Source organism: Juglans regia, chromosome 7 (assembly GCF_001411555.2).
Source record: "Juglans regia cultivar Chandler chromosome 7, Walnut 2.0, whole genome shotgun sequence".
In the NCBI taxonomy this organism is placed as follows: Eukaryota; Viridiplantae; Streptophyta; class Magnoliopsida; order Fagales; family Juglandaceae; genus Juglans; species Juglans regia.
The window spans coordinates 20,813,282-20,827,219 of record NC_049907.1 but is presented as its reverse complement, the minus strand read 5'-3'; the positions used below and the strand labels follow the sequence as shown (position 1 = coordinate 20,827,219).

Below are 13,938 nucleotides of genomic sequence, written 5' to 3'. Positions count from 1 at the left end.
CTAACAAATGAGCTACATTATTTGCTTCAAACACAACATCAGATATTCCTAGCTTCAAACACAATGTCTCAGTTAACTTTATATTTCGACTCAGGTGGTTTCTTCCAGTTGGTCTGTCGTCTCTCTGACTTTCCCGATTGGTCTCCATTCTTTCTAAAGCTTTGTACTAGATTAAAATCTTAAACTTTGTTTTGCTAGCTGGATCAACTGCCTTGGATGTTCAAATCTATTTTCAAACAAAAGGTTATTCCTTGTAAATAGATCCTTCTCATAGTATAAGCCACCAATTCAACCCCCTCACTCTTTAATCTTTCATTCAAATTTCAATCTCTTCCAAAGCTCTAAAAAATGTATCTCCATATTGGACCATTTTTGAATGGGACTGTTTGTCTCAGACCAAACATCATTAGATGCAGGCCAACTCCAAAGTGCATGCATTGTAGTTTCTGACTCCCTCCCACAGACTCGACATAAAGACGAGTTTATCATCTTCTTCTTGAAAAGATTTTCTCTAGTGGGAGGTATATCATGTGCTGCCTTCCATAGGAACTACTTAACAGTATTTTGCACATTTAATCTCCATATCAATTACAAACCCTCCTTTAATTTGATGCACCAGAAAATTCTCCCAACCTCAATCTCATTCTAGAATGTTGTAGGTGATGAGCACTCTTTATTGAAAAAGACCCTGTGTTAGTTGGTCCCCATATCAACCTGTCCTCTTTATTTAAACTTCTTAAAGGAATACTTTTAATCAATGCCACTTCTTCTATACTCAACACAACCTTAATCATCACTTCTAAGGGTGGGCAAAAGCTCCGACCACTCCGACTTCGTCCAAGTTTCGACAGCATTTTGACTCTAATGGAGTCAGAGTTTTCGAACATGAGCTCCGAACTCCGACATTTTTTTTTTAAATTGTCCTAACTAAAATGACATTGTTCTGTTTAAAGCAGACCAACGTCGTTTTATTCACAAGGGGATCCAAAATGTAGGACCCCCTTCATTTCGTTTTCACTTCTCGTTCTCCCCTGTTCTGGCACAATTGCACATAAGTTCTCACTCAATGGCTCTCCCCCTCCCTATCTCTCTTCTCTCCCTGTCACTTGCACCGCCGCGAGCCACCGTAGAGGGAACTCCATCCACCGTTCTTTCTTGTAAGCCTTACATCTTATATTTTCTTATAAGGGTTTTAATTGTTTGTTAACTAAATGATTTAGGTTTCAAAAACTGTTGAAGTTGTTTGTGGAATTTGTTGTTTATTTGGTTTTTGTTGTTGATTTATTGTTTGAATTTGGGGATTTTTATTTTTAGGGTTTTAATCATGAGATTTGTGAGATTTTGTTTGAAAAAAATTAAATGGTGCCCTTTAGACAACGTCCGCTCGATGTTCGCTCAATTGTGGCTGGAGCAAACATCACATAGATTGTTCGCTCAAGCGAGCAAATATCACACATATTGTTTGCTCGAGAGCCTTCGTTCGAGTGTGGCTCGAGCGAACATTACATAGATTGTTCGCTCAAGCGGACGTTCAGTTTTTAATATTTTCATTATTTAATTTATAATTTATATGATTTTGTAGACCTAGCTATGAACCCCAGACTAATTGTGGATGACTGAGATGGAAGCACCATGGGATGACCCCTTTATTAGTGAGAAACTCAATATCATGATTACCATAATGCAAAACTCATCAGAGTTAGAGGTGAATGTGAGTTCATAATGTGTCATATTTTATGTCATATATCACTTGACTGATGGTTTAGAAGTCTATAGTTAAATGACTAAAGAAAAGATAGTGTATCTGATCAATAAAACTTCATGCAGGAAAATTAGAAATCACTCTCAAGTCATCGACTAAAATGCATGAATTATCAAGACTGATGTAGAGGATTGTGGCTATTTGAAAGAAATCTATGACATTATTAATATTTTGGTATTGTAAATTTAAATTTATTGCAATTTTTAGTTATAAATTTAACTTTATCTTTTGCATACATTAAATCACGTATTTTTTTATTGTACATGATTTAGTCATTGTATTTAATTTTAACTTTTTTTTTTACAATATTTTAGATTTTTTAATTATTTTTTTATATTATTATTATTTTTTTAATATTTTTAAACAAGGGTTGACCAATCTAAATTTCAGATTGGGCCTTGGACATTAGGCCGTGGGCCTAGGCCCAATTTGAGTAAGGCAATTGGGTAAGCCCACTTCAACTCCGATTAGAGCTCCGAGCTTCAACTCCGAGCTCTGAACTCCGATCGGAGTCAGAGCACATTTTGACCTCCAACCCCGATTGGAGTCGGAGCCCACCCCTAATCACTTCTTTACTTACCTGAGATAGGAAGACATTCTTCCAACTACTAACTCTCTTCCACACTTTCTCTTTTAATAACCTAAAAGTGTAATACTTTGATTTACCTGCCATAGAAGGTAAATCTAAGTATTTTTCATAACTCCCACAAACTGAAATTCATGCCTCTTGCAAAATCTATTTTCTAACATTCATAGCAGCATTTGAACAGAAAAACGTGGTTGTTTTTTGCTTGTTCAATAACTGCCCCGAGACCCTCTCATATTTGTTCAGGATCTCATGTATCTTCAACCATTCATTGGTAGTTGCCTTTCCAAATATAACACGATCATCTGCAAACAACAAATGATTTATTCTAGTTCCACCTTTTATAACTGCCACACCCTTTGTCTCACCCTTACTATTTGATGCTTTAATTAAACTTCTCAAGCCTTCAGCACAAATAATAATAAGTATGGAGATATTGAATCCCCTTGTCTTATACCTCTTGTTGGCTTTATGGTCTCATCAGGCTGCCCATTTATCAGACAAGAGTAAGTCATTGAGGTAACACACTCTATTACTAGCTTAATCCATCTATCTCCAAATCCAAGCTTTCTCATAGTTTCTTCTAGGAATCTCCACTCAATTCTGTCATATGTTTTTGACATATTTAGTTTGAGAGCCATGCTTCCCACTTTACCTTTCATTCTTGTCTTCATGGTGTGCAAAGTTTCATAAGCAATCATCACATTATCAATGATGAGTCTCCCATGGACCTGCATTTTGGTAGTTGGATATAATGGAGGGCAGCACCTTCTTCACCTGTTAGCTAGTACTTTCAATACAAGCTTATATAATACATTACATAAGCTAATTGATCTAAAATCACTTACAATTGATGGGTTATTTACTTTTGGAACTAATGCAATATATGTAAAATTAATACATTGATCTAAATTTCTCTCATTTAAAAAACTTAAAATGGCTTGGCATACCTCTTCTCCCACTGTGTGCCAATACGTTTGATAAAAACAAGCCCAAACCCATCAAAGCCTGGGGACTTTAGCGACGCCATCTACTTCAGTGCTATCTCTACCTCTTCAATTGTGAATTCCTTTTGCAGGTCTCTATTAATTTCACAAGTCACTTTCTGTTGCATAGGAGCAAGACATTCTACTATAGCCTCTTGAGTTGGGTTGATGTGCAAAATATGTTCCAAAAGTACTAATTAAAAGCTGCTTCAATTCCTTCCTATTCAGTCTTTATACTTCATTCTTGATGTTTAACTTGTTTAATCCAGTTCTTTTTCTCCTTTGACTAGCACAAGCAAGAAAATATTTTGTGTTTTGATCACCAAGTTGATACCAATTCCTCTTAGCTCTTTGTCTCCACTTAATATTTTCCTACTCAGAGAATGCCAACTTTGTCTTGTAATGCTTTGATCGTAGCATCATTGTGGGGTCCCTCATGTAACTGTTCTTGCTTGAGCTGTGCTGTAACCACACTAATACCTTTCATTTGATCTAATTTGCTGTAAGTTCCACCTAGATAAACCCCCTCTACATGCTTGCAATTTGCATTGTATGACTTTGAAAGGGTTCTGTCCAATCCCACTTCTATCCCAAGTTTCATCTATCATAGCACCACTATCCTTTTGTGATGCACATTTTGCTTCATACTTGAAAATACCCTTCATTTTCCTCTTTACCACACTTTCATCATGCAATGATAAGAATAGTGGCTTATGATCAGAACATCTAGCAGTTAGGACTTTGACCTCCCAATTTCCAAATATTTCTAACCACTTTAGGTTTGCCACCCCCTATCTAGCATCTCCTTTGTTAAAGTTTCATTTTCATGTCTATTGCTCCAAGTATACTTCTCACCCTTCCAACCCAAATCAACCAGATTGTTTACCTCAAGAGCATTCCTAAATTCTTGCATTTGACCTTCAGGCCTCTGTCTTCCTCCACTTTACTTAGATTGGGAGGTGATTTCATTGAAATTACCTATCACATATTAGGCCTGATCTGGCTGTGGCCTTAACTTTGATAACAATTCCCAAGTCGATTTCGTTTTATTACAATCAGCTAGTATTTTTTTCTTCATAAGGGATTTTGGCATGAATATGGTACTAAGAGAAGTTAATGATTTCTATTGCCCCATTCCACATTAACACCAAACCTCCACTTCTTCCTATTGGATCGACGACAAAACATCCCTCAAAGTTTAGCTTCTTCTTCACAACATCAATCTTAGTTGCAAGTAATTTTGTCTCACTAAGAAAAATTATTTTGGGCTTCTTATCCTTCACCATATGGTAAAGGTCATGAACTGTATGAGAGTTCCCAATTCTTCAACAATTCTTACATAAGGTATTCATAATGCTTAGTGGGGCTGCCATATAGCCTAATTCAAAATTTTTAGTGTTATGATCCACCTCATTTCCTCTACTTATGTTCCTAGGTCTTTTCTCACTATCGTTTCCATCAACATTTTCACTACTTTTACTCATTTTACTAATAGACAGTTCAGAAGTAATACCTTGTAAATGAGCACGTCTCTTCCATGATCCCTTAGCCAGACTTCTTTTCACAATATAGTCTTCAGCACCTCCTGGCTGACTGCATCTCATTCCTTTCATTAGACGTAACTGTAGAGTGGTTAGTGGGTTTACCTCTCAGTTGCATCCCATGCCCTTGGAATACCTCTCTATCTGTTTGGGCTTTAGCCCACTTCTTCATATTACTAACTTCTCTCCCACTCAAAGCCTTCTCGGTTTCAAAATTCTAATAATTTCCATATATTTCTTCCCTGATCACAATCTCCATATTCCTCACCTCTCCAGGCCTTTTGAAATTCAAAGCAGAATATCCTTCGAGATATTAGCACCTACTGAATTCAATTTTGAATTCCCACATTTTTTGGCTCCCGTTGTTCTTCTCTCACTGGACTCTCCACTCTTTGTACCACCACCCATTGTCGTTGTTGGTTCCTTTTGCACCCCACAATAGCCTGCTATATCTTGATATGAATCCCCACCATCATCTGTCGAAGCCTCTTGTTCCTCCTTTCGATTAAAGTACCTCTTTTTATGACTATTCTTTGCCCTCAACCATGGCCCAAATTGGTTCTTCCTTGAAACAAATTGTTGATCATTTGAAGTGGAGTTGTTGCATCCTTCTTCTCCATGAACCAGACATCTACATCTCAAACAAACCCTAGCCAGGTTTTCATATTGCAAGGGTACCCATCTCTCAATTCCTAACAAACTGCTTGTTCTTCCTCCAGCAATAGGTTTCCTCAAATTGATTTCAATCTTGACCTTAAGGTAGGTCTCTCCCACCCAATGCCATCTTCCTTCACATTAATCTCTTGCACCTTACCAATTGTCTTGCCAATCTGCCCTCCAATTTCCTTCATCATGCACATTAGAGGAAGATTATAAAGTTGGGTCCAGAACACTTTTGAATCAAAATTCATTAAATTTGGTGGAGTTAGTCCATCAAATTGCTTAATTACAAACAACATATTATCAAATAACCTTGGCTTCCCAACAAGAACTCTATCACGATCCGTTGCCTTCTCAAAAGTAATAACGAAAAAATTTGGGTTTATCTCTTGGAATGAGAATGATTTACTAAGCTTCCATATTTTAGCCATTGTAGAATAAACCACTTCACTCCCAATTACCATCTCCAAAAATAAATTTCCAACTAAACTCAATTCCCCTTTCTTCATAACCTCACCCAAATGCTCTGTTTTCAAGTATATGATCACTGAGGTTTCTTCCTCAAACAGTCGTAGTAGCTTCCATTTGTCTTCCAACTCATCCATCTTCCCTTCAGTCCCAAGCCAAAACTAGGGAATTTGCCTCGCTCTTTATTTCTTGCACCTTAAATAATAGCACCTTTTGCAATTGTCCAATAATTTATAGACGAAAATAAGAGTAATGATATATATATATATATATACACACACACACACATATAATTTTATTCACGATTTTGTTATCAATGAAGGACAATTATTTAAAATCTGAAATTGAAATAAAACAAACTGTATTCCTTTTAATGAAACCCACCACATTATTTGCTGTAAAATGAGTTGCATGAATTTCATTACTCTTCTTTTTCAACATGTTTTCATTCATCAACATGCTTTTTGTTTTAGCACAATGCATGCTTTTTCATTCCCCTACAGAAACTAGAACTCATGTTCTCGCGCTGAAATTTGTAAAGTTCATGATGAATATTTAAAAAATTATGGGAATTGAGACTCGAGAGATATAAAATGTAATTTTTATAATATTTTCTTTAATTCAAAAAAAGATTAGAGTACTGCTATATATAATTGAGGAGAAATTCTTATTGCAGTCCCCGAATGGGGGACTGCAATACAGTCCTTTAATGAAACGCAGCGTTTCATTAAAGGAAATGAAACACTACGTTTCAATTAATCCTCAAAGGACTGCTTTTGAGGCGCGACGAAATGAAACGCACGGGGTCGCCCCTTCGCCCATCGCCCATCGCCCCTTCGCCCATCGCCCTTCGCCCCTTCGCCCCTTCGCCCATCGCCCTTCGCCCCTTCGCCCCAGACCCATCGCCCCTTCGCCCCAGACCCTTCGCCCCAGAGCCCCTTCGCCCCAGACCCATCGCAGAGAAGTAAGGAATACGTGCCCCGTCTGTTCCAGACGAAATGAAACGCTGCAGTCGCCCCAGACCCATCGCCCCTTCGCCCCTGCTGGTTAGAGTCCCTTCATCGCACTAGGACTGATCGAGCACACCAAGCCCATCGCAGAGCGCCGTCGCCGTCGCCGTGGTCATCTCCATCTGCCGCGGGCATCTCCATCTTGGTGAGCGATTTCTATCTCTCTATTTCAGCGGTAAAACAGTGATCGCTTTTCTCTGTGATTTAAGCTATTTTCTGGTTTGTGATTCGCTTGAGCGTGAATCTATATTGCTTGTTTGTAAATTCGTGTTAAGATCTTTACTTGGTTGTATAAAATATTTCTACTTCTAGAAATGCACTCTACGTGTTTGTTAAAATTTCTGAACGGGTTCCACATGATAATTTATGTTTGAAGTGTATGTGTTTTTCACTTTCAGACTTGTTGAAGTGTTAATAATATTATAGTATGGGTTGCTGGCTAGCCTAAATCAATGAAGTGTTAATAATATTATAGTATGGATCACTAGTATGATCTCTAACATATATATGAATATATGGAATTACGTATCCAAGTTAAATATTAATTAAACTAGTGGGATATATATGATTTGTTTTCAACCATTTTTTGGAGTGCTAGCTACTGCGTATTATGATACATGGTAGTTGATTATTTAGACTCGAATTAATGCATAAAAAAGATCACCCATTAGTGTATTTATCTCTAGATCGAGATGCCTTAAAGCACACGGCCTCTTTCCATTAATCATGTCATGAAATTATCATTTTTTTTTAATGCAAGTAATTTAATTTCATTCATGAACTTCAAATATAAAGTTTTTCCATACTCGCCACCTACCTACCTACCTACCTATATATTCAATCTGCATTTATTTTTTCTTGCACGATCATCATAATTCATTGATTTAGGCTAGCCAGCCACATCTATCAGAACCTTAAAACAGAACCACAATGTGGTTTCTTCTCTGATTTACCTGCCAAAAACAGCACAAAAATTGCAGAATCACCCTAAATTTACCAGCAAAATTGCCTCAAATCACTAGATTTAATAGAACAAAGCTAGTCCTTTCAGAAACCCAGTCCAAAACAAATAAAAAAATATAAATTCACCCCATTATTAGTACATACCCACTTCCAGAAAATGGCCTTAATCTAATCCCATGCCCTTCAAAAGAAGTCACTCAACCAGCTCTTCAGAAAATGGCCTCCCATATTCTCCCTCTCAAAGACACCCAGCTCTTCAGAAACAGAATACCAAGAAGATTCCAAAGTTCAAGCCCGCACGGAATACAGGGGACCCAAACCACACATTACCCATTAAACAAAAAGAAAGAGAAGTAAGGAATAGAGAGGAAGAAATGGTTAGTTGTATTTAACTTGAACCCCAATTTGATTCATATTTAACTTTCCTTTGTGGATACATTTTTTTACTCTTCCACACTTAGTTTGTCAAAACACTCAGTGCTGGTGTGCATAAAGATTCACACTCTTTTCATTCAACCATGGGTCATTATTCAAGCACTCTTCATTCTTTCTATATATCATATGTTTTAATATATCTAATTTTTTATCTGATGTTTAGAATCTAGACTTTTGCGCATCTAATATATTTGATACGCAATGTCTTCATCGCATTCTTCATCTTCTTCGAATCATACTCCAAAATGTCTATGCGGAGAGATGGCACGTTTAAAATTATCGAGAACAACAAAAAATCCAAACCGACCTTTTTATTCTTGTCCAAATTACAATAGAGAGGTAAGATTAGAATAATTTGTGATTTCATATATTGTTGTATTATTTGTAATTTATCACACTAATTAGATGTTTGTTGCAGGGAAGGCCATACTGCGAGTACTTTTTATGGGCAGATATTGAAGTAGAAAATGAAGGAAAAGTTGTGTGCGAAAGAGAACGTCGACTCCAAAAAAGAAAGGAAGAACTCAAAAAATGGGAGGAAGAACTCCAAGCGAGGGAGAAAGAGCTTCAACGTGCAAGGGTACAAATGCATAAATCGGAAGATGACATCCGAAATGATCGGGATGAGCTTCAGGGTGTAATGAAAGATATTAACCATACAAGCATGCGACCCTGCTTGTATTGGGGACTTGCAATTCTAATATTTTGTTGTTGGATAGGATCAAGAACAGTGTAAAATTAGTATAAGTGTATATCAAACTGTGTAATGTTGTTTAGTAGGTTGTAATAGATAGGTTTACAACCTTTATCAATATTGTATTATTCAAACTCATCAGCCTTGTGAACATTATGAATGGTTATGAGAAGTATTTTCCTTGCACTATATTTCATGTATTTTGTTCTACATTGAATAAAACCAATGAGATTATTACTTTGAACTAACACTTTAATATAACCATTCAACACTTTGATCAATCCTCATTCCGAACAATAATAACAAATCTCATACCCATAACATTTCAACCAAGTGAAATGGGCTATGGCCAAATGTCACAAAAATACACCAAGTTTACAAGAATACAAAGTAGAGTTATACAGATTACGATCTTTTCTCAAATAACAGTCTACAACGTTTTCAATTCTCAAATACTTTGATGGGGGCAGCAGTCTACGATGTCTTTCATTAATCATCGAGAGGGCCAGGGCATGCGAAGTTCACCTGCAAATAGTTTGAAATATTTTGTAAAACATTATGCAATACTCAACATTGTTTGTTCAAAATATAGACAAAAAGGAATGTTATTTACCATTTACCTGAGAAATAACGCTTTGTTGTGTACCAGGCAACTGCTAAACAACAGCTTCTGGTGTGTTGTGCAGTATTACCGATTCTGTGGGGTTTAATACGTCTTCCATCCGTGATTGGGGCTACATTTGAATACATAAACAAATGACATAACTTATGTATAAATTTGTTAAAACTATATCAAAATCACATTATTTAAATATTCCGTACATTTTCTCTTTGTCGCTTGCCACCAGCTTTTTTATTTTTGGTTTGTAACTTCTCTATTGTAGGTTGTCTTCTCTTTGATGGGGGCCTGCCCTTGCCTCTGACAACACGAGGGCTCAACACGTTCTTCGAACTTCCAGTTTCGGCATCAATGGAAGCATGAGTGCTTGCAACTGTGGCATGGGGCTTCGATTTAGTGTAAATGTCATTCATTGCCTTCAACTTCTGTGTCATGTCCAGATAATTATCTTCGTTTTCACATGCATTTGTGGCTACTTGGTAACATAATTTTATCAAACCAGAGTATCGAGTAGCAACTGGTTTACCACTCAAGTCATCGTAACTGCTTCGAATGAGACCATATCTACGTTTAATGTCCTTCCTCCACCTCTCCATAATGTACTTTTCCGGCAACACTTGGACATCCCTTGCGGCAAAAATTGAAAGAATGTGCCTACATATAATCCCTCTCATCTCAAATAGTCCACACATGCACTTCGCCTCACACTCATCTTCATTGAAGTATGCCTGCAAAGTTGACTTCTTGATGCCGTCTTCAACTACCCTTTGGTCATTAACTTGATACGTGGTAATTGCCCCTTCTGTTTTTATGACAACACAATGAGAGTAGATAATCCCCATTACTTCTGACTGCACTTCTTTAAATTTAGAATTCGTGTACACAGCTTGAAATTTTTTCTCCACAGGTAAATGAGATATACAAGGGACTGTGCAATTGAATGAGTGGAAATCCGCTGCCATCTCATTCTCTACTTTCTTCCTCAGTGCATTGTCGAATTGATCAACGAATTCTTTCAACGTAGTCCCTGAATGTACATATCCATCAAAAAAGGCATTCATGCTCTCACTCCTCTGAGTTGTGCTCATCCCAGCCCAAAATGTATTTTTCAGGTATACGGGAACCCAATACATTTGCTCACTATAGAGACTTTGAAGCCATGCATTTTCCTTCAAATTGTAAGTGTCAATAAACACCTCCCAAGACTTCTCGAACTCGTCAGAAGTTTGAGAATCATAAACACATCTCTGCAATGCACTTTTCAACCCACACTTAAATTCAGCATGTGAGCCCAACTTCTCTAGTAGTTTTCTCATTATGTGCCACAAACAGTATCTATGCCGGGTATTTGGAAAGACTATTGCAATAGCATTTTTCATGACCCTGTCTTGATCAGTGATAATAGCTTTTGGCGCCCTCTCATCCATACATTTCAACCAAGTGTCAAATAACCAAACAAATGTTTCAGTATTTTCACTTGATATCAAACCTGCTCCCAGCAGTATTGACTGTCCATGGTGGTTAACACCAACAAACGGAGCAAATGACATGCCATATCTATTTGTTAGGTATGTTGTATCAAATGTCACAATATCCCCAAAATAATCATATGCTGCTCTGCTGCGTGCATCGGCCCAAAATACATTTTTTAATCGACCCTCATCATCCAAATCCATTGATGAGTAAAACCCATCATTCTTATACTGCATCCTCTCAAAATAACCACGAAGTGCATCAGCACCTCCTTTGCCAAGTCTAAGGTGTCGAGCCTTATCTATATAATTCCTTGCATCTTTTTCAATAAATGGAAGTTTCTCAAAACCACCAGCCTCGACAACCAATGCGTTAAAACTTTTGGCCATACCTATGCCTGCCTTGTCGTTAATATCTAACTGCCTCTTCACAGAATCATCAATTGCTCGATTACATCTAAAAAATCTTGCCTTTTGTGGACTTAACCCATGGTTATGTGCATTGCAGACAGTAGTTATACGTAAGACACCATCAGCCAAAACTGCATTAATTCTCGCCTTACAATCAGTCTTCGTTGTCGGGCGTGGTTTAGACATGTTGGTAATACGTTTCCTTGCCTTACCGCCACGAGCACACCCAAGTGTTACATATCTAACACTCCCATCATCTTCCCTTTTACTTCTTTGGGTCATTATGCCGAATCCAGCCTGTCTCCCATATTGCTTGTAGTAGTAAATGAGTTCTTTCTCAGTTTTAAAAAACATCTCCGGCGTTGGTTCTGAAACCCCATCAGCATCATTTCCTGGTGTTGGTTCTGAAACCCCATCATCATCATTTCCCGACGTTGGATCTGAAACCCCATCATCATAATTTCCCGGCACCCCATCATCGTCATTTCCCGGCGTTGGCTCTAAAACCACATCATCATCATCATTCCCCATCAATACAACATGATTATCATTCACTACCTCATCATCTCTCACATTTGGGGTATCCATATAATTACTGCTTTCTGAAAAAAACAGTGGTCACCTAGTAGATGTGCATTCTTCCCCTTTCTCCATCAAGAACATTCTTCATATATTTTTGAAGCACAACATTAGAGTAAAATATATATATATATATATATATATTTAAAGCACAACAAATTAACACTCCCATATGTTAGTAGAAGCAAATGAAATAGGTAAAATCAGATATACTGTTTCTAAAAATAATCTAGTTAAATCTTGTTTATCTACTCTCATTTACTTCCACTAAAATCTAGTAGAAGCAAATGAAATAGGTAAAATCTGCACATCAGACACACTTGATCAGGTGGCTTTGGAGTTTGGACCCCACCACCATTTTATTATTTTTTTCCATAAGTATATATTACTTCATATGCTCCTGAAACTCAAGGTAACTTGTCATAAACTCACTAACACATTAAAATCTGTTTTTATCCATATATATTATTAAGAAAAGAAGAAACCTCTTAACCTCCACAAATCCAACAAAGTTTTTGTGTTCTACCCTTTTTATCAACATCTCATTACGCCTGCACAAAAAGCCTAAATAAATCACCTTGTTCTATTTGAACTCACAAATTAATTATGCTTAAGCTGTCTTACTAGTCTGTCAGAAATTACTTGTTCTGTCTTATTTCAATTTTTCTTATTTATTTCTCCTGAGTTGAGTCAGAAATCAGATTCTTAGTTGAGTGGCATCTTGAATCTAAACACTTGAACGTACACTAAGGATTAATGTGGAACATTAACCTGTCAAAAGTTCAAAACCTTTTAGTAAGTCTAGGCAAAAGCATCTTAATTGCATGCTTGGGTCTAGCAAAGAGGATTTGTATTATTCATACAAGTGTGTCTGATGTGCAGATGTGGTATTGTGCAGAAAATAAACAAGCATGCGAGCCTCTAAGTGCAGCATGCCACAATTGGGGCTTCGATTTAGACAAGTGCCAAGTGCAGACATGGGACTTCGATTTAGACAAGTGCCAAGTGCAGAAAATAATAAAGTGTAGCAAAATTCAGAAGATACGATACCAACAAAATCGTCTGCAGTCGATGGTGGAGAAGGCCTTGGCGTCCGTCGATGGTGGGTTTCTTCTCGATGGTGGTTCGGGCATGCACAGAGAAAACCCAGAAGGAAGAGGGAAAAACGTGGGAGCAGCAAGGTGGATCTAAATTTGATTTTTGGTTCAGATTTAGGTTTTAGAGAAAAGGGTAATTTAGTCAATTCACGAATTAAAATGGGGATAAAATTGTAAATTCAGCACTAGGACTGCAATACAGTCTGTATATAGAACGACTCAGCTAGTTTTGTGGATGCCATTTGTTAAAGGGTGAATTCCATTAGAAGATCAGAGTATTTTTTTTATGGTGGAGCTAGCAGACTTTTTTACAAAAGGGTCTGTGCGATACTTGTATATCTAAAATTTGTACAGATCATTACTCTAATGGTAATAAATAATGCTATATATAAGTTTGACATGTGCAAGTCTCACACAGCCCTGTGTAGGATTCAAATTACCAACATATGACAAATATTGATTCCAACTCATTTAATCATTATAATTTTTTCAAATTTTCGCACAAAATATAATAAACATTTTCAAATTTTCAAATCTCAAAATAATAATAATATTAAAAAAATAATATTTTAACAATATTTTATTCAATTTTTAAATTTTATCTCAACTCACTATCAAAACCTCAAGTTAGCATGTGGTGAATCATATATATGTA

At 36.9% G+C, this 13,938-nt stretch overlaps 3 protein-coding genes across 3 annotated transcripts; all 3 read right to left on the bottom strand.

Annotated features, from left to right (window-relative positions):
* Window positions 1–2,498: 2,498 nt before the first annotated feature.
* LOC109003413 lies at window positions 2,499–3,085 on the bottom strand. The gene is made up of 2 exons (XM_018981523.1): window positions 2,806–3,085; window positions 2,499–2,653 (listed from the first exon to the last, which is right to left on the bottom strand). Exons 1-2 carry the CDS (start codon window positions 3,083–3,085, stop codon window positions 2,499–2,501), a joined length of 435 nt encoding a protein of 144 aa, XP_018837068.1.
* Window positions 3,086–9,400: 6,315 nt separating this feature from the next.
* LOC109003414 (protein FAR-RED IMPAIRED RESPONSE 1-like) lies at window positions 9,401–10,614 on the bottom strand. Its single transcript, XM_018981525.2, has 3 exons — window positions 9,928–10,614; window positions 9,726–9,839; window positions 9,401–9,630 (listed from the first exon to the last, which is right to left on the bottom strand). The coding sequence occupies exons 1-2, from the start codon at window positions 10,564–10,566 to the stop codon at window positions 9,762–9,764; spliced, it is 717 nt and encodes a 238-aa protein (XP_018837070.2). The 5' UTR covers window positions 10,567–10,614; the 3' UTR covers window positions 9,401–9,630; window positions 9,726–9,761.
* A 112-nt stretch (window positions 10,615–10,726) lies between these two features.
* On the bottom strand, window positions 10,727–12,195 carry LOC118348895 (protein FAR1-RELATED SEQUENCE 5-like). The gene is made up of 2 exons (XM_035691459.1): window positions 10,856–12,195; window positions 10,727–10,751 (listed from the first exon to the last, which is right to left on the bottom strand). The coding sequence occupies exons 1-2, from the start codon at window positions 12,193–12,195 to the stop codon at window positions 10,727–10,729; spliced, it is 1,365 nt and encodes a 454-aa protein (XP_035547352.1).
* Between the last annotated feature and the right edge of the window lie 1,743 nt (window positions 12,196–13,938).

Bases quoted from the DNA above. Each gene is read 5' to 3' on its own strand.
- LOC109003414 (XM_018981525.2), bottom strand. From the start codon at position 10,566: ATGGGGATTATCTACTCTCATTGTGTTGTCATAAAAACAGAAGGGGCA. The intron at 9,840-9,927 runs GTACGGAATATT...ATTCAAATGTAG, and splicing joins GCAAGCGACAAAGAGAAAAT to CCCCAATCACGGATGGAAGA.
- LOC118348895 (XM_035691459.1), bottom strand. From the start codon at position 12,195: ATGGATACCCCAAATGTGAGAGATGATGAGGTAGTGAATGATAATCAT. The intron at 10,752-10,855 runs GTATTGGGTTCC...ATGTACATTCAG, and splicing joins AGTCTCTATAGTGAGCAAAT to GGACTACGTTGAAAGAATTC.
- LOC109003413 (XM_018981523.1), bottom strand. From the start codon at position 3,085: ATGCAGGTCCATGGGAGACTCATCATTGATAATGTGATGATTGCTTAT. The intron at 2,654-2,805 runs GTATAAGACAAG...TGTTGTTTGCAG, and splicing joins GACCATAAAGCCAACAAGAG to ATGATCGTGTTATATTTGGA.